The sequence below is a fragment of the Pleurodeles waltl genome, chromosome 4_1, assembly GCF_031143425.1.
Source record: "Pleurodeles waltl isolate 20211129_DDA chromosome 4_1, aPleWal1.hap1.20221129, whole genome shotgun sequence".
In the NCBI taxonomy this organism is placed as follows: Eukaryota; Metazoa; Chordata; class Amphibia; order Caudata; family Salamandridae; genus Pleurodeles; species Pleurodeles waltl.
This window is the reverse complement of record NC_090442.1, coordinates 736,189,180-736,209,451: the sequence shown is the minus strand read 5'-3', so window position 1 is coordinate 736,209,451 and position 20,272 is coordinate 736,189,180. Positions and strand designations below refer to the sequence as shown.

General features: G+C 41.8%; 1 protein-coding gene across 3 annotated transcripts in view; it reads right to left on the bottom strand.

The window, feature by feature from the left end:
- The window catches only part of TMEM209 (transmembrane protein 209), a 247,680-nt gene that overhangs the window by 7,878 nt on the left and 219,530 nt on the right, over positions 1-20,272 (bottom strand). For all 3 annotated transcript variants that reach the window (XM_069229331.1, XM_069229333.1, XM_069229332.1), the window contains 3 exons: positions 15,183-15,279; positions 14,828-14,953; positions 6,319-6,416 (listed from right to left, as the gene is read on the bottom strand). In XM_069229331.1, the coding sequence (XP_069085432.1) occupies positions 6,319-6,416; positions 14,828-14,953; positions 15,183-15,279 (321 nt within the window). The remainder of the gene's footprint in view (positions 1-6,318; positions 6,417-14,827; positions 14,954-15,182; positions 15,280-20,272) is intronic.

Below are 20,272 nucleotides of genomic sequence, written 5' to 3'. Positions count from 1 at the left end.
CCACAAGCTGAATGGGCAGAATTGCACAGGGACGAGCTCCATCTCTTCCTTATTTAAGGAGAGAACACCCAGGTATCCTGGGAAGAGGAGTGAAAAGGATATGTCTAGCCCTTGTGGGCTGGGGTAGGTAGCTTGTCCAGCCAGTTTCACAAGCATTCCGGTCCTCAAGATGCAGCTCTCAAATGTCTGAAAATAAAAGCATTACACTGCAAAACGGAGATATGTGCAAATCTACGCCTTCACAGTTTACAAAGTGTCAAAGTGACTTTTTCGTGGAGAGTTCTATAACTTATATCAACAGCACAGCGGGCAGTATAACCTTCTGCTGCTGGTCATTTGACTCCCTGGATGAAACTACATAATGTAATGGAAGTTGTCGTTTCAAAGGCTTCCTGAAAGTTGCTTTGACTGACTCCTGATGTTGAGAGGAAAGGAGTGCAAGCGGGTCTAGAGCTACACCATACATACTCTGCCACTTTAGTCTGATTCTTAGAAATCTGGAGGAGGTGAGGGGCAAGAAGATATAGAAAAGGATGTGCAGAGGAAGTTCTCTGGATTTTAGGTTGTGAATAAAGGCGTAAAATAGACATAATATGGCTTACCTTTGACGTTTATGAACAAGGCATTGACCTCTAGGTGTGATTCACTGCACTAAAAGCCAACAAAGGCTGCAGCGGAATGAGATCACTTTTTTATTTGAATCCAACCGTGCTACATGTTTTTGCACTGGCTGTAGGAAGGGAAAGGTTTGACTAGGGACGTCTACAATCCCCATCTTTACACCACTATCTGTATGCACATTTCAGGCTAGATACCCCAGTGATCCAAGCTTCTTTCCGCAGTCCGTCAGGTACATTTTGTGTTGTGCGGCTCTTCCCATTTTCTATTGAGGTCATTCCCATGGTCCTATATGAGAAGCTAGCTTGCTATACTAGTTAATATTTATGTTCAATGAAGGCACCGTGATGGTGAAGGAACTGTTATTTTTAATTCTAGTGACTCCATAATGTGCACCATTATTCACTGCATAAACAGCCCTCCTTCTCGTTGGGAAATGGAATGGAAAAATGATTAAGATCGTTTTAAGTTTTGACAATGTACTACTTCGGACTGTACTGTATTATGGGCAGACATTAGGAACAGTAAAGAATTTGTTGCAGTCAAAATAGAAAAAAAAAATATTCAAAAACACAAATACTGAAAATCTAAAGTTGGAAGGTTACTAACTTAAAATACTTTATGCTGAAAACCTATTTTAATAACCATATTTGGCAAAAATTAAACATTCACTTTAACATATTTTTAGGTCAATTTAAGGGCTTCGTTCAAATATGTATGCATGTATGTAGTAGGTGTACTGTGCAAATCCAGATTTAAGTTGCAGGAGCTCTGTACAGGACAAAGGTAAAGACAGCCAACAAGTGACTGGACGGTTAGCAGAGTCCTGTGCATAAAAGGCTCCAACAACTTTCCTTTGCAATACACTGCTTTCCTGTTCTAACTAGCAGCATTTTCAATGTTAGTTAACATCAAGAAGGTTCCTGTAATGGAGAGCTGCCATATATCTCATCCACTGCTGAGACTGTTCCAATTCCTGTCACGGAATTACAGACAACATGAGAAATATGGATTATCTTTGGCATCAACTGCAGTGTCTTTTACAGCCTAGACTTGTGTAACAAGCGTGAAACCTCCATATCGCAGCTCTTCTTTAACACCATTCATGTGATTGAAGAGTAGAATACTAGATCAAAACTATAACATTCCAACATACACATCAATGCCATTCACAATGCATTGTCCTCATTCAATTCTTTGCATTTTCTTTGCTACTTTCATACCAAGAATTTCAGTGTCATTGTCTATCTTGTATCTGGATTTTTCATTGGATCGTAAAGCTGTAAATCAAACATTGGGCATCCTGTTAAGAGTACATTTTTATCACCATTAGATTTTGAGAAATCACAAACGGAAATAAAAAAATGTTATTTACCTGTAAGTACTGTTCCGCAGTAATTATATCTTTCATAGATTCACATGCTTGAATCATTCCTCATCATTGAGGTGGGAGTCTCATAGTGCCTTCCAAACCAGTAGAAACAGTAGTCATAGCTTATAATGGCTACAAGACATTACTTTGATTGGATTATCCACATCATTTATAAAGAACCAAAACACTCATCATTTATAAAGAACCAAAACCCCAGCCAATCAGGTGACAGCACCCTGTAGAACACTACCTACAGAGGCATCTGCCCTCATATTTTCAAGCACTAGTGGGAATTATCTTCACATACAGGATAGCCTCTACGAGGAGGGTGGATCACATGTGAATCTATGAAAGATACCAATACTAATCGACAGTACTTACATGTAAGTAACTTATCTTCTTCTCCAGTATTGTATCTTTCATAGGTTCATATGCTTGAATTAGGATAGACAGCAGTTCTATAATATTTATAAGATCATTCTAAACATAACACAATAGCGGATGGTGGGTATAAATATAATCAAACAAAGCTCACCTTATTGGAATAGATGGCACAATATTGTTTGTTCCACGGCCTCATCACTGCTAACACTGCCTATAATATTTGTAAGTCACCCCTACAGCAGGCCTTCTAGCCCTAAGAGAGGGTGCATTATATTACAGGTGAGGGCATATATGAATGAGCAAATATGCCCCTGTTATGTCTTTGTCGATTCTTAGACATAGTAAGTGAACAGGGAATCCATTTTAAATGCATGTGCTGGACACTGGTCACTACGAGTTCCCCAGCTACATGATGGCTTCACTGAAGATAGGGATGTTTGGTATCAAACATCTCCTATTAATGAACCCACACTGATCCTAGTGATGGATTTATCAATGCATGCACCAAGAGGGCACCTTAGAGGTGCCCCTGAAAACCTACCAACTGCTTGTGGGTTCCACTGAGCAGTTCTAGCCAGCCTGCCACCATCAGATTGAGTTCGGGCCCTCAAGGGAGAGAAGCCTGCTTGGGCAGGCTTTGTCGTGTTTGCTCTCATAATAACGACACTACTGGATTCGGGCGGCAGCACCACCAGATTGTGGGGAACAAAGCCCAATCCCACACTGTGTGACAACTGTCGGCCTAACCCTTACGGCCAGCTAGCAGTACCTCACCAGTACCCTACCTCACCAGTACCCTGATTTCTCAGGGAAATTGTGGTGGAACAGACCTTAACCTTTTCTCCGAGTTACATTTGTCTCACACATGCAAAGACAAACAGAAGCAGGAATTGGTTCAATGAATTGTATTGAATCAACTGCATCTTGATTAAAAAGGCATGTTCTGCAATAATGAGGAAAATCAAACATGATAATAGAGCAGTGACAAAGAAAGTGAAACATAAGAAAAGTCCCACCATAGTGTCATAATGCTAAGTGTCAGAATTCCTACCTAGACCACTAAGGTTCTATACTACAGCACAGCAGTGTTAGCCATAATCTGCCCTTCAGGTCCCCACTAGGAAGACACCATCCCCCACGCATGAATATGGTAGTAGCGAAGAGGACTGTTGGTCTACTGAGTCTTCTCCAATGTAGGCAGAAAAGATGTTTAGTCTCAGCAGACAGCAGCAACAAAGCGAACAGCATGCAGTGGAAACGTCTGGCTGGAATTTCCTTGTAACACATTGGGGGCAGAGATGTGTTTTATAATAAAACATCTGGTGTTCTAAGAAAATTGCCGTAACATAAAAACACATACGTTTCCATGAAATGACAGGAAATATGATGTTCTATTGTGTACAGCCTTGAACAAACACAGAGTGAAGATGTAGTGCTAAGAAATGAAAAGAATTCCTAAGCAGAGCGAACAACAGATAAACGAATTAAAACATCACCATAAGATGAAGCTTTTGCTAAAATAATAAAATAAATTATTTCCTAGGATAAAGGGCACAAGCTGCAGGCCTATGGCTAATATAACGTGCCCATAGAATGATGCTAAAATAACCTCAATACACCCTCCCCTTGTCGGTTCAAAGTGTACAGGTCAGCCTAATTGTACTACGTTACAAAAAAAACTAAATTATGTACATAACTGTCTAAGGTGACAAACAAAACACACTGAAGCAGGCCAAACAAAAAACGGTCATTTTATAATTTAGCAACCTGGCCAATAAAAGCCAAATGTCAATTTTATATTAAAAAAAAGTTATTGTCATTTTGAAAATCACCAATTGTATCAATGACAATTGAATCAAGGAATGATCCTACTCTGACAGGTGTTAATATGAGCAAATCACTGCCAATGAAAACCAATGAGCACTCGTGTTCCAAAGCCTTAGCTCCTGCCAAGGCGGCAGCATTCCATGTAGTGCCAGGTGTTAAGCCACTTGATCCACAAAGGGCGGCTTATAGGAGGCTTCCTGTAGCAAATGTACCCTCAATGCGCACGTCTCGCAATGAGCCCTTAGCGAGAATATCAACAGATCAGCGTCCAATGAAAGGAAGTGCCACGTAGTAAGACACAATGTCAGTGCACATTCAAAAAGGCACCAAAGGCAACGAAACTTGGGCTGCACACAGTCCAGGACCAGTCTAAATGATAAAGACCAGTTGCACTCCAGTTCCTCTGGGAGTGGTGCTCCGAAATACTACATCATGCGTTCATGACACAGTTGCGCTGGTGGAGGCGCCATCAGTTCTCCTTGCTGAGATGGGACACACCCCTCCTAATAGGAGAACCCACCAATCTGCATTCCAAGGCCACAGTCTTTGGTATGCAGGTCTGGCCTTCCTCAGAAGAAGATGCCGACCCTCCTGCCCCAGGGCCAATCTGGCACTTGGACAGGTGGGAAAATTAGCTATGCAGGAGGCGTGTTACATTTCTAGGCTGGCTGATTACCCTGAAATCAACACAGCCTTAGAAATTCCACCATCTTTTGTGTGGTAGGAATTAGGTTTTCTGGAACAGGGTGATTCCCACTCCCCAAAGTAAGTAGTCATCTAGGTGGTGCAGTGACCCCAAGGGTAACCAGCGCACTGGCTACTATCCTTCACTCCCCTTAACGCCCCCCTAAATTGAGTATTTAGGGGACCAAGACTTCAAATCTTAGCTGGACACAAAAGGAGTGGACAAGAAGCTGGCTGAACTGGGGAACCATGGAGCATGACAGACTTTGTGCCAACCGTGCTAGCCTGCCTGCTGCACCTGACCCTCAAGGAGCAACTGCCCAGTCCTACTGCTGCAGCCTCCAGGAAACTGGGAGAGCTGCCAGTGCTTCACAAATAGTCCAGAAGAACTCCCTTTGAGCAGAGGAGAAGCTTCCCTGTATCTACGTTCACCCAAAGAAAGAACTGTGAGGTCCGGGACTGCAAAAAACCTGACACCGGACAGCACCACTGCACCTGAGCCGCTCAGCCCGAGCTGAAGCGGGCCAAAGGTGCTAGCATGGTTCCCAGGCCCTCCAGAGACAAAGACTTCCCTGGCTTGCCCTCTGTGCACTTCCCCAATGTGTCTGCAGCCTGTTTCTGCAGACCCAGCCCCCAGTAACTGCAAGTGACATGAAGACAAAGACCTGATGCCTCAGGACACCTCTGCACCCATCCGCTCCAGACCGAGGAGAAACGAACCAAGGGTGTCCCCATGTCGCCCAGCCTTGTGAGACCTGAGCCCACTTGTTTGGCTCAGTCAGACTGGACTCCCTCCAATCCACATCTGCAGCCTGGTTCTGTAAGCCCCCTTCAACCACGATTAACTCCAGCACCGGATCCAACACCAGGACACCACTGCACCCGAGCCCCACAGCCTGAGGCGAAATGGCCAACTGTTTACTCACGTGCCCGAGGACATCAAGGGGCAGACCACCTTCCAGTCCTCGTTTGCAGCAACTTAGTTCCTGGACTGTTTCCTACTGAAGTGGTTGGGACACCCAATGCCTTAACACCTCTGCAACCAGACGCTCCAGAGCCTCCCCGGGTGACCTGTTGGTGTGGCTTCGGACCATGCCTCATACTAACAGTAAGTCCTGGAGAAGTGTCCGAATGCAGTACATGTTTTTCCCCCTCATAGGATAACACCACTTACTGTATGTGTGTGTACTTTACATGCTTAGCGCTACCCTCCGATACGCCTGCTTGCACACACTACCACAAAAGAGAGCATTTGGTTTGTCATTTGTGTCTCTGTTTTACCTCTGAGGTTTGCTTGGACTCTGCACAGTGTACCTCATTTTGGTCCATTATATAAAGCGCCAGCTTCCTGCACAAAGCAGAACTTTATGGTTTAAACAAAATTTTTAAATAAATTGAAAACTTAACAAACCACTGAAACACTAAACACGTACTGCGGAGTCTGTGGGTAGATCCGTGTCCCATTTGCGTCCTTTGAACTCGCCTCCTCCATTCCACCGGAAAGAACTCATGCAACCTCCATGGGAGAGCTCTAGAAGAAAAGTAAATGTTACCCAATTTTAACCTTTCCATCATGGGAACCTTTACTGTATTCATGAACAAGAACAATCCCTGCATACGATTATTAGAGACCTCAAGAGAAAACCTCATTGCAAAAGCACATTTATTAATTAGTGATGCATAATCAAACATTGAAAAAGGAACATTCAGAGTCAAACCCACAAATTCAATGTTAATTATTCAAAGGAAATAATTCAGGAAAGTGAAGGAATGGACTGAAGGGGGTGGTTGGAAGGTGAGCGAGTATACTGTACAATATCCATATCACACAGATAGTGGGGCAAGGGGAGAGGGGAAAGGCGCAATAGTTATTTGCAAATGGTCCATGGGTGCCACTAACATCGACCAAGCCATCCCAGGCAAGGGACTGAATTAAGGGAGGAGGTGGTGGATTCGCTTTATCATTTACTTTGAGGACATAAGTATCCCCAGATGGGCTAAGAATCCTTTGAAAAGACCCTTAATTCTTTTACATCCCTACTTGTTCAGGTAGAACATGGCTGTCATATCAGTTGTTTGAATGAACACCTACTACTTCTTCATTGCAGACAGGAAAAATATACCACCTAATACAATGCAGGGCACCACAAACCCAAAGGAAGAAGGGGGATGTGTCTAATATAAAAAATACCCAACATGAACCCTTCACAAAACTGTTTAGAACCAAAAGGACACAAGTTAAGCATACTCTGTTTACTTGCTGATCCTATAATATTATACGCACACACAATGAGTTTTACTGCCAACCTCCTGTGTTGCTTAGAGAATAGCGGTATATATGTAAATTTACAAGCCGTCATAAAATTATGGATATATCAAATTAGACATACAAAAAAAAAAAAAATTCAAAGACATATCATGAGCCATGGTAGATGTAATCAGCCATTAAGGTAATATGGCCTGAGAAACATTAACAATTACTTTTAGCCTTGAGATTTCCTCTAGAAAGAGCTTCTTGAAACACTTGTTTTCCTAAGGCTGACCTTAGCTGGAGGATGCCCCGTAGGAGCCACCTTCTGCAGTTCATGTATTGACACATTTACTGCTCACACTTGTCTCCTTGGAGTAAAGATGGTTTTTCAACGCAGGGGTCCAATCTGCTATTGATACTATTGAGGAAAAAACTCTCAATGTTGAACCCCTTCGGTGCCCAGGACGTAACGGTTACGTCCACGATTGCACCAATTGGGTGCTGAGGATGTAACCGTTCCGTCCGGCTATTGGCCCTCGCTAACGCTCTCCCTGATGGCCAAGCATCCCCCTCCCCTGGGCAGGGATGGAAGCTCCGCCCTGTGGCGTCTGATAACATCAGCGCGCAACTGCGTGCTAACCTAATCAAAGGCTGCCCCCTCCGTGCTGGAAGATGCTTTAGCATTTCTCCTCCGATCACGTGGACGGGGCGAGAGGGGCATCAAAGGAAAGGAAGGGCCTTTCCTTTGATGTCTCTCTCTGCATTCCTGCTGCCCGATTGCGATTGGGAAAGGGCCGCTCCCCAGGGGGGCAATTTATTTTAAAGCCATTTCTGCAGATTGGCCTGTTATAATTAGGCAGGGATTTTTTGTTTTAAGGTCAGTTTCGCGTGAGGGGAGCGACCCACTAGGCAAGGGTCGCTCCCGTGGGGGGTGCGCAAATTTGTTTTAGGTCATTTCTGCCCCCCCTTGGGAGCAGAAACCTCTAGTCACCAGGGATATATATATATATATTTTTTTTTTTTGCTTTATTTTTTTTTTTATATGTGGGGAGCGACCCCACCAGAGATGAGGGAAGATTTCATTTTTTTTTTTTTTTTTTTTTTTTTAAAGAGGGTGGGGTTATGGCAATACCGCCATCCCAAATAAATGGGGCCAAAGTTGTTCTGCCCACCGGTGGGCAGATGGGGCAATTACCCCTGATTCACTCCCGAAAGGCAGAAAACCTACTAGATGCCAGGGAATAAAAAATTAAATAAAATAGTGGGCTGGTGGCTACCAACCAGTATGGGCATGGTTATGCCCCCACCACAACTGAAGGGGGTAACAGTCTTTCAGCTCTCCCCCGCACACTAAAACATCTTATCCTACGGCAAGCAAGAGGACATTTGATTGTTTTGGGTTTTGGTTTTACATTTGGGCCATGAGAGCTTGTCTAACTCTCAATATCATCCCACTTGGAATGGTGAGGGCTGCACTTTTTATACTTTGGGATGCTGCCATGTAGAAAAATCCACAAGACCTAGACGCATCTGAAAACTAAACATCTGGGTAAGTCCAAGGTGGTGTGCTTCACATGCACTCCGCACCATTTTCTTACCCACAATGCCCTGCAAACCTCCAACTTTGCTGGAAATCACAAATTTTTCCCACATTTTTGTGATAGAACCTCCCAGAATCTGCAGGAATCCACAAAATTTCTACCACCCAGCATTGTCTCTTCTATACCGATAAACATTCTGCCACACTTGTCAGCCTAATATATATATATTTTTTTCAAACTGCCCTTTTCGACACGCTTTAGTTCCCCCTCAATTTCAACATGTTTTTGGCTCTTCCCTCTCACAGGCACTTGGGCCCACCTACACAAGTGAGGTATCATTTTTAACGGGAATCTAAGGGAAACGTTGGGTGGTAGGAAATTTGTCCCGGTGCGGTGGTTTCATTGAGGAATGTGGGGAAAATGTGATTAAGCTAAATTTGAGGTTTGCTGAGGAGTCTGGGTAAGAAAGCACTGGGGAATCCACGCAAGTCACACCTCCCTGGACTCCCTGAGGTGTCTAGTTTTCAGAAATGTTTGGGTTTGGTAGGTTTCCCTATATGGCGGCTGATCCCAGGAACAAAAACGCATGTGCCCTCCCCCCCTGCAAAAACAGGTAGTTTTGTATTTGATCATTTTGATGTGTCCACATAGTGTTTTGGGGCATTTCCTTTCACGGGCACTAGGCCTACCCACACAAGTTAGGTACCATTTTTATCGAGAGACTTAGGGAAACGCTCGGTGGAAGGAAATTTGTGGCTCCTCTCGGATTCCAGGACTTTTTGTCACCGAAATGTGAGGAAAAAGTATTTTTTGGCCACGTTTTGAGGTTTGCAAAGGATTCTGGGTAACAGAACCTGATGAGAGCCCCACGAGTCATCCCATCCTTGATTCCCCCAGGTGTCTAGTTTTCAAAAGTACACAGGTTTGGTAGGTTTCCCTAGGTGCTGGCTGAGCTAGAGGCCAAAATCCACAGCTAGGCACTTTGCAAAAAACTCGTCACATTTCAATGTAAAAATGTGATGTGTCCATGTTTCGTTTCCTGTCACGGGCATTAGGCCTACCCATGCAAGTGAGATACCATTTTTTATCGGAAGACTTAGGGGAACACAGAATAGAAGAAAAAGTGTTATTGCCCCTTTTCTTTCTCTACCTTTTTGCCTTCCAAATGTAAGAAAGTGTGTAAAAAAAAGACGTCTACTTGAGAAATTAACTGTAATTCAAATGCTAGTATGGACATCCTGAAATTCAGAGATGTGCAAATAACCACTACTTCTGAACACCTTATCTTGTGCCCATTTTGGAAACACAAAGGTTTCCTGGATACCTATTTTTTACTCTTTATATTTCAGCAAATGAATTGCTGTATACCCTTTATAGAATGAAACCCAATTGCAAGGTGCAGCTCATTTATTGGCCCTGGGTACCTAGGGTTCTTGATGATCCCACAAGCCCTATATATTCCCACAACCAGAAGAGTCCAGCAGATGTAACAGTATATTGCTTACAAAAATCTGACATCGCAAGAAAAAGTTAGAGTAAAATGTGGAGAGAATAGCTGTTTTTTTCACCTCAATGTCAATATTTTTTATCTTAGCTTTTAGTTTTTTTTAGGAAAACTTTGGATGATCTACACAAATGACCCCTTGATGAATTCAGAATTTTGTGTACGTTTCAGAAATGTTTAGCGTTCTGGGATCCAGCATTTGTTTCACACCAATTTCTGTCATTAACTGGAAGGAGGCTAAAAGCACATAAAATAGTAGAAATGGGGTATGTTCCAGTAAAATGCCAAAATTGTGTTGAAAAATTTGATTTTCTGATTCAAGTCTGCTTGTTCCTGAAAGCTGGGAAGATGGTGATTTTAGCACCGCAGACCTTTGTTGATGCCATTTTCAGGGGAAAAAAACACAAGCTTTCTTCTGCAGCCCTTTTTTCCCCATTTATTTAAAAAAAAAAAAAACGAAATTTTTGCTGTATTTTGGCTAATTTCTTGGTCTCCTTCAGGGGAACCCACAAACTCTGGGTACCTCTAAAAGGACGCAAATTTGATGTGGTAGCTTATGTGGACAAAACGTTATGAGGGCCTAAGTACGAACTGCCTCAAATAGCCAAAAAAAGGCCTGGCACCTGAGGGGGAAAAGGCCCTGCAGCGAAGGGGTTAAAGTCTCAGCAGCCTGAACAACAATATAAGTGGAAGCTACCATAACCTTCTCTCAAGCACACAATCACAAAGAAGAATCTTGATGATAATCCTTTAGGATATTTCTACTGTGAGAGCTACATTCCTACCAGGGGCTGTATTAAGAAAAGGGTGCACTGTCCCAGCTTTAAGTGGGTACGCCAAGCGCAAACAGGGAAAGTGTGCCAGCACTGCCATGGGGCCAAAGCATTCAGTGAAAAAGGGAGCGGCGTATTTCACAGAGCAGGCAGTATGCCTCCTGCACTTCAAAGAGGGGAGAGACCAGATCCCCCTGCAGGCAGGTGTAGTAAGTCACTGCACCGGCCTGCAGGGAGGTGTCTGAAGATGTCCAGGGGATCCCCTTTTGCCACCTTCTAACTTGCCTTTGGGAAGCACATGGAGTGTGTCACCTTTTTGTGGTACACTGTGAGTGTGCCTCCTAGCGTCTGTGCCCACTTCTTAAATAGGGCACGGGCGCAGAGGCAAAGAGATTCCCTCATTTTCTTGAGACTATGCCCCAATATGAATGCAGGCACACACTCATGATGGTGCTACATGTGTGCCACTGCTCTCAGTATTACAGAAGGGAACACACAAGCGTCTGCTGCCCCTTTTGTTATACCATTATGCCCTGGAGAACAGAAGGTGGGCACACATGCCCTTGCTCCCCCGGCACATAATATGTTACGGCTCCAGGTCGTGCAATTTTGCTTCGACATGATCAGAACAACCGGATATCCATCAACTACAACGCTGCTAGGGATGCAAAGAGCATATGAATCCTCTCTGATTTTGTCACATGAAAAACAGCAAAACTATGGAGATTTTATGGATAAACTGCAGCAAAAAATAAACTTGCGTAACAAAAAAATGTCCGAGAGGAATACCCACCACTAAGAGCTATTGAATGCTGTGTTTTTTTCAATCAAAGGGGCCTACTGAATTTAGATAAGAAACATTTTAAAAAAAATAATAGAACCTTAAAAATTAACTGCCTCAACTTTCAAAGTAGGAATTAGAATGTCAGCAGGGCTAGTTTAAAGCAGCATTGCATTTTTACACTCAATCTGTATCATCTACTCACTATCTAAACGTATTTCATATTAAAGGGGAATATAAACAGTCCCAGGGGTTGTTACTTCTAAATTATGGATGTTAATGTGAAGAAAATGTGCCTTTAGACAGGCTAGCTTTAAAAAAACAAAAAAACAATTTGCAACAGCTTGCACTGTTTATAAATATCACTGAAGATCCCATGATACTAAGCATACGTACTGTGAGAATGTTAAGGGGAAGTGAGATTCGCACATACATACATAAACTGAATCGATCTAAAAGGTAATGCCCATTAACCTGCAGCAATTAATCTAAGAAGGAAATCTTCCTCTGTATGAGGCAGAGGCGTGGTAAGAACAGTCTGGAAAGTTTCATATCATTCAGCTCATTTCAGCTGATTTTTACAATTTGCTGTTCAGCACAGCGAGGTCACTGCTGGATCATTCTCTTTGAAATGCACTAACCGGCAAGAGTATCCTGCCTCAACTGTTCTTTTTCTTTTAACCAGAATTATATAATGTTGGCCTGGAAAGCGAATTCAATCACAATGAGGACAAGTATGAAGCGTTTCAGCCGTGGCACTACTTGCTCGGAGATAATCGCTGGAGTGTAATGGATAAGTAGCTCATTGATCATCTTCAGTCACATAGTCATACAATGGTTTGTGGACGTTTACAAAACATGAAGTTCTACATGTGCTAATAAAATTTGAAACTTCAACCAATCTGATTGCCCAAATGCACATTATGGTGTCTGACAAAGGGAAGGCAGAGATGTACATTGGTGGCCTTCCTACATCAGGTGTAAACGTACTGGAAAAAATGGCTTACATGTAGTGTGTGCAAAGCAAAAAAAAAAAAAAAAAACACTTGCTCACTAAAATCACTTTCTATCAACTCATTGCAGCTGGATACTCCTATTATGTTTCAGTTTTCTCTTAATTTTCTTTTCACCGGCATGACTTTTGTGCTGCAAGTCGAAAAAGCCTTCATTAGGCCTAGCAGTGCTGGAAACTCCAATCCAATCTCTAGTCTGTCATTCGCCTGCAACACTACAGAATGGGCAGTTATAAAACAGAACCAATGCCACCTGGAGATTAACAGCCTCTACAGCCACCATCAATTAAGCTGCATTGAGACCAGGTGCATTGAAGAGAATCAGTCCTGGTTAAGGTACTGAATGATCAAAGGTGATTCATAACGCGATGTTCTGAAGTACACACAAAGGTGACAGAGGGAATACTTGAATTAATCTCAACAACTGGCACGCATCCCACCCCATCATTATTTTGCACACCATGCACATGGTGTGGATTCAGCCATATGCAAATAAATGAGGAGCCTGCACCAACAGGAAAAGTCCAGTCTGAATTGGCTGGATTCTTACTGTTGAGCAAGACCGAGACTGATTTGTATATGGCTGGGTTTTATCCACGATCGTATGGTGGGCAAAACAAAGATAGGTTGAAATGCTACCCTGACAGACTGCCAGTATTTAAACCTATTAAAAGCATACATAGTATCACAGTTTGTATGTTTGTCATATCAAAGTGTAAGCACTACAGACTGTTGATCAATGGCAGGGGTTCTGTAGGTACACAACCTTCATTCAAGTATAGATGAAGAAGTCAAAGATATGTCAATGTCGGCTCGATAAGGACAATCAAAAACGGAACAGGTGGAGAGTACAGAGGTGAACCTGTTTCTAAACTATCAAAAAGAAAGCATTTGAGTTATCTGTTTTTTTTCATTCGGTATGCAGATTTTCCATGCACCCTTTTCAGTTGTCTTGGAAGTCTAAATTTCGCATTACACCAGGAGCCATTTCCCCTTAGAGAAGTCTGTAACTCCCTACGACTGAGATTTTAAATCTTTGCTTCGTCTAATGTTCAAGAAAATATTTTGTTTCCAAAATATTTAAGGACGGGCCGTTCGTCAAGAAGCTTCTATTTATGAAATCAGTATGTTTTGAGGTTAACTGGAGATTTCTTAACAGAAAGTTAAGTCCCAAAAATTTAATTTTTCTCCCCAATGACTCTCTAGCAGCAGGTGTTCATTTCAAAAGCTCTTACTTGGGAGATGGCATGCAGACTAAAGAAACTGCTTGCTTTTTTGTTAATGTAGCCCCAGACGGACACACTCCATCTTTCAAGGGAATGAAAAGTGGCTGAGTATGCAGTGCTGTCCTCTGACTGAGCGAAGACTTGGCTAACGAAAGCCCCCACTTGGCCCTTCTACAGTTTTTCTAGGTTACAAAAGTTCCAAACACTCATGTGGGCTGTTTAGATTAAACCCAAACTGCAAGACAAGTGTCGGGCCAATGACATTCATAATCTACAACTCATTTTTCAATATGAAGACACGTCCTACACCATAACAGGCATAATTTAAAAGTGCACAATTATCTAAGATATTAGATGAGACCTTTTAATTGGTCATAAACTCCCAAAAACTAAGCTAGAGAAACAATAGGTCTGCCTTAAAAATGCCAATATTTATATAATAGAGGAGGATTATCCTACACTAGGGCTCAGTGCCATGCTAGATTCAGAATATCCCACAAGATCAATTTTGCATGCAGTGACTAAATGGGAATCATTTACACAGTTAGTAGTCATGTGGAAAATGTGGTATGGATAGGACGGCCTTTGTGGAGCTGCATAAGACAAGCCTACATTGGTCAAACGTTACACTGGGGGGGATTCTGTGATTGACTGAATAGAACACAATGTTCCTTTTATGTAGTTTCTCACATGCTCCCTGACACTTAATAGAGGGTGATTAAATAGACAAATACACACTTCAGATGTCCAACAGCATTCAGGGCACTCAACAGGGTAGTATTATTTGTAGAACATTATCTGACAGGAAGAACACCATTTTTCAGAATCTTATTTTAAAAACCATACAGCTTACCTTTGATCCGTTCAAACAGGTACTCCTGGTTGGGGGTCACTTCCAAATACTGCACTATGGTGTTCAGTGTCGGGATGAGAGGCGCTTTAACAAGAGCTGCTTGCTTCAGACTGCTTATACTTGCTTCTGCAATGTAACACAAGCAAACGTCACTGGCCAATGACCTCAATGAATGACTCCATCATGTATATGTTTCAAACTATACTCCATAAAAACAAAGGTGGCGGTGAGGAAAGGGCGAAATTGAGGTATTCCACTTGATCTCGTTACAAACATTTAATATTTCTAAGAGGGAGATCTGTTATGTTAAACATATTAGCATTCTGTCCCAAACCCAGATGTGACCCCTACATACCTCCAATCTTTAACTCCGGACACCCCAGTCTTCTCATCTGGGTGTTCACCGATTCAATTTCATGAACGAGGGGGACCAAAATGGTCTCGTTAACCCACTATAACAAACAGAAGGCACTGAAGTCAGACTAAGGATATCAATTAAACATATAGTGGCATTAAATAAGGGCGGAAAAGTACAAGTTGCTCATGAGAAACGACTGGTCCTTATTTATCCTTTCTACAGACTCATGGGGCGTCTTGAAAGCAGACCCATGAAGCAGAACATTGCTAACAGCATACGACACTTTAAAAAAAAATGGACCCCAGGAATTTTTCTCAGGAGGTGCCTAAGGAACAGACTAAGTAGGTCAGCTGGTGAATGTAAGACAGATAAGAGGCACTTGTTAAGTAAACACTTGTATAACAATGAGTATAGAAACTCTTATCTGCTGTAGTCGCTACAATTGTCCTTTGAAAAAGAACACCACGCTATGTGTCTTTAGGATGGTGTTTAATATGAACAAAATAACTGAAGAGGCGAAGCAGTCTCCAATACAATTCCAAAACTCTTGAGCTTTAATGTTAGTGTCCAAATGCAATCCTTTCAGTTACTCAGCAACACTGCCATGAATCATAGTCTTGATACTTCTTGTTCCAATCAAACCCCACAGCCAACACGTGTTTCGTCCAGGGGAAACCCCATCGACTTCATCAGGGCTGAAAATGTTACCAAAATATACCACGTAAGCAGATTTGATTGATCATCAAGTACCAAAAAATATATTTTTGTATGGACCCATCACCATATCAAAGACGTGGGATGGACAAATGTGAGTTAGTAGTGAGGCAGGTGTTAAAAAGTAAGACACATGCTATGGTGTACATGCCTGTGATAATATCAATAAGTTGGGCTCAAACTGGAAAATTCCCAACAGAAACCAATTACCGGTAATGTAAGTCCAAACGTGTCTCCGAAAATTATGATGTGACAAGACGAAAAGTTTGTTAAATAATAGAAAGAAATACTAGAAAATAATTCTTATTCCAGATGGCTATAGTCCCTGCCGGATAACATGCAAATATAAAACTATTGTGAAGTCCAAAGTAACCTGTACAGCATTTACCTGTAAGGCAAATCAGCCGTGAGTCACAATACTTAAGAAAATATAAAGATGAGTCATCTTATCCAAGAGCTATAATGGCACTCCTCTCAAAAGTCACCTCCCCTATCTGCTGAATGATACATATATTAAATACTTAGTAATGCTTCCAATCGTATGGCTCTTTGAACAGTGAAATAGCATTTCAGAACTGTGGCCAAAAACATAACGTTACTAACAGAATGACCGATGATGAAGCCAACCAATCAAACCCACCGGTGAGAAGATGCAGAGCGAGCTATCGTTAAACCGACATTCGTTATGTTCGCGAGTACGCAACCGAAACGCGTCCCGTAGTTAATTTATCATCTCAACTGTGGTAATAAAGAAAGGACTGTGTATGCGCCTCTGTAATCAACGCAATGCCTAGCATGGCATGTGAGGAACACGGTGAAATAGAAATGGGACTACTCCATGCGAACGCGGCCATTTTGGAAAGAGTATTCTCTATGTTCCATAGCACGCTGACAATATAGAAATAGATAAAGGACTGGGTAAACTCCTGTGAATACCTGTGTTGCGTGTTACTCTGTCAAACACGACAATGTTAATATAATAAATGTTCTTATCTTAACAATAAAGGACTGTTGCCATTTGGTAAGGGCTTGGCATTCACCAAAAATATGTGAGACTTCATGTTATTACTCATGCATCCGTCACCACTTAGACAGAATTACAAAAGATAACCGATAAAGAAAAATAGACAAATAAGAAGAAAAATACAATTAGTGTTAATTTGTGCAGAAAGTGCTAATCACTCCTGTAATGTTAAATTTAGTAATCAATTGTAGAAGTTGATGATTTATCGAATCCGTGGTAAATTAGACATAGTACAGCCAATATGTGACCCACCAAACAATTTACATAGGGCATTTGTAAATCATAAATGATACAAAGGAAATTTTTTGACTTACATTAATATGTTGTCAACATGTCTTACAAAATAACATGATTTCTATGATATGATATTATCACAGGCATGTACACCATAGCATGTGTCTTACTTTTTAACACCTGCCTCACTACTAACTCACATTTGTCCATCTTTGATATGGTGACGGGTCCATACAAAAATATATTTTTTGGTACTTGATGATCAATCAAATCTGCTTACGTGGTATATTTTGGTAACATTTTCAGCCCTGATGAAGTCGATGGGGTTTCCCCTGGACGAAACACGTGTTGGCTGTGGGGTTTGATTGGAACACGAAGTATCAAGACTATGATTCATGGCAGTGTTGCTGAGTAACTGAAAGGATTGCATTTGGACACTAACATTAAAGCTCAAGAGTTTTGGAATTGTATTGGAGACTGCTTCGCCTCTTCAGTTATTTTGTTCATATTAAACACCATCCTAAAAACACATAGCATGGGGTTCTTTTTCAAAGGACAATTGTAGCGACTACAGCAGATAAGAGTTTCTATACTCATTGTTATACAAGTGTTTACTTAACGAGTGCCTCTTAACTGTCTATTAACTATTATCTTTTTGGCTTGCCACACAGTTGGGGATCAGGGGTGTGGTCCTCCAAGAGTGCACCGTGTGATAATTCATGTCAAGAACCTATATTCACCTCGTTGCCTTGAGCGCCATTCTTTCCCTCAAACAACACCCGTTCTAATTGGGAATTTCAGATGGTGAATGTAGCTGTATGGAGGGAATGAAGAGTAATTCATGGAATAATTTAAAAGGAACATGTAAAAATATTGCAGAAATAATTTTGTAAATGATTTACTATGTACTGCAAAAGTGTCAGATTTTGGCCATGGAAATTAAATTATACTCCTGTCAAAATGTGCAACAGAGTTCAGACGAAAAGAAATGAGGAGGGAACTGCTTTAGAAGGCAAAAAAGCAAGAGGGAAAAAACAGGGACAGGGATCTGGCAGGTTACCCGGTTACAAAATCCTCTGAGGCAAGGGTGAAAAAAGTGAGATGTTGCGTAAAAGTACTGTCCCTACTAATTCAACTCCTCACACTCAAAACAGCATTGAAAAACATAGCACTTTGTAACCATATTTTAAAAGGGAAATCATGGCAAAAGCGGCAGCAAAGTCATTTCAATGATTTTCATGAGGTTGCATTATTTTGCCTACTCTGAAGGGCTGTGCTGTGATACGCAATTGCCTATGGCTATTTTTGTAGATAAATGTGCTAAAGGTCTTGCTGTGACAGACTCAACTTTCGCCAGATTTTTTTTTGCTGTGTCTTTGGCTACCAGCAGCTCCGAGATGACAATTACATTGAGCATAGTCTTGCCACTAAAAAAAGCTTGTAGTCCAATTACAACTACTAGTAGAGAAATATCTTGTTGGTGCGGGACACCGTTTTAAGTGTGAATGGTGGGTGAATTTTCAATGTCTTTATGTTGATGTCAAATTTCATCAATGGCTTGGGTACAGTTATTTTGTTCATCCTCTGCTGAAATGATGGTGATGAGGGGGAAAAAAAAAGTCTTCCAAGAGATGTAACCTACATCTGGAGTATGGGTTAGCTCAAGAGGAGAAAAGACTAAACAAGAAGTTGCATGCAATATCTTTTTGTAAGTGTAGCTTATTATTGTCGAGCTAATAAAGTAGTGATAATTTTGAGATGTACATTCTTTTCAATCTGTTTTACGTAAATGCCTTATTTAAATCATTTTCTCCTTGTGTTTTTCTCTTTCATGGACAGGAGCCCCCTACCCAACCATCACTCTTGGGTCCTCCTGGCCTTCCTTGATCAGCCACATTCTTGCTTCTAGTCCTTCCCCCTTTGCCTCTTGTGCCACCATGTTTACTTGTCCATGGGACGATGGTTTACACTGCTTTATCTACCCTTTATCGTATGTATTTTCACCTTTGTGAGAAAGACATCTCGCATTCTCCTTCTTTTCCTCCCCTCTTACTTGCATGGCCACGTGCCAGTGGCCACCCAGCACTGCTCTTAAGAGCACTTTATTTTCAATCTTCACAGGTAGGAGATTGCCGTTCCTCACCTCGCCTTTCCCAGCTCCGCGGTTCTTTACAGACCAGTTTCTGTAACGATACAGTACCTGAATGCTTCCTTGCTTGCATCCACTTCACGCCTATAGAAATCTTCACACATGCATCCTTTCTGCATGTTTCTACAATGGTGTCCATCTTCTACTATATAAAAACTTCATTTTATGGCACAATATCTTCAAATGTTGTGGTGTGCACGCATTTCCAGTCTACAAGCCACCTTTTCACTGGTTATTACTAAGGCAAAATCCATCATCAATTCTTAGGGTGTGTGTGGGGGTGGGGGGAGGGGGGGAATACTGAGATATCCACTTTTACAAAATATGCATTTTTGCTAAAGCAAATGAGGCATTTACCCATATCTTCCAGTGATTTGTCACACCTATTGGATGAGACGTGTTATGAAGTATAGCTAGAGAGGAAGAAAGGATTATCTCTGGACCATCACTTGATTTCACTGTTGACCATATTTTTATTGAAATTTTTGGGACTGCCAAAGGATATGCACCATGTTTGTTCAAGCTTGCCACATCATCAGCAGGTGGAAGAATTACTCAATATGACTATCAAACGTTTCTGCAAGCACCGTTGACATTATTTTAAAAGACTTAGGCTACAGACTGAAGCATAGTCATAGATGGCATTGAGAGCCACGGAAGACTGAAAATAAATGCAGTATTTTGGATTACATCCAGCCAATTTGCAGATCTTCCGGGGAAACTAAAAAGTTCATAATGAGAGAGAGCGTAAAAGTTATTTACCATTGGCAACCCCTAATTTGATAGAGACTATCTAGCTACAGTTTCCTAACCTTAGAATAGTCCCCAGGCGTCAGACTGGATCTGGGAAATAACAGTATCTCTGCATGCAGTAGGTGTCTTTGATCTGGTCTGTATCGATTGCGCCAGATGGGATATGTGCAGTGCCTATATAAGCATCACCCCAGTGTGCGTACAGAAGCACAA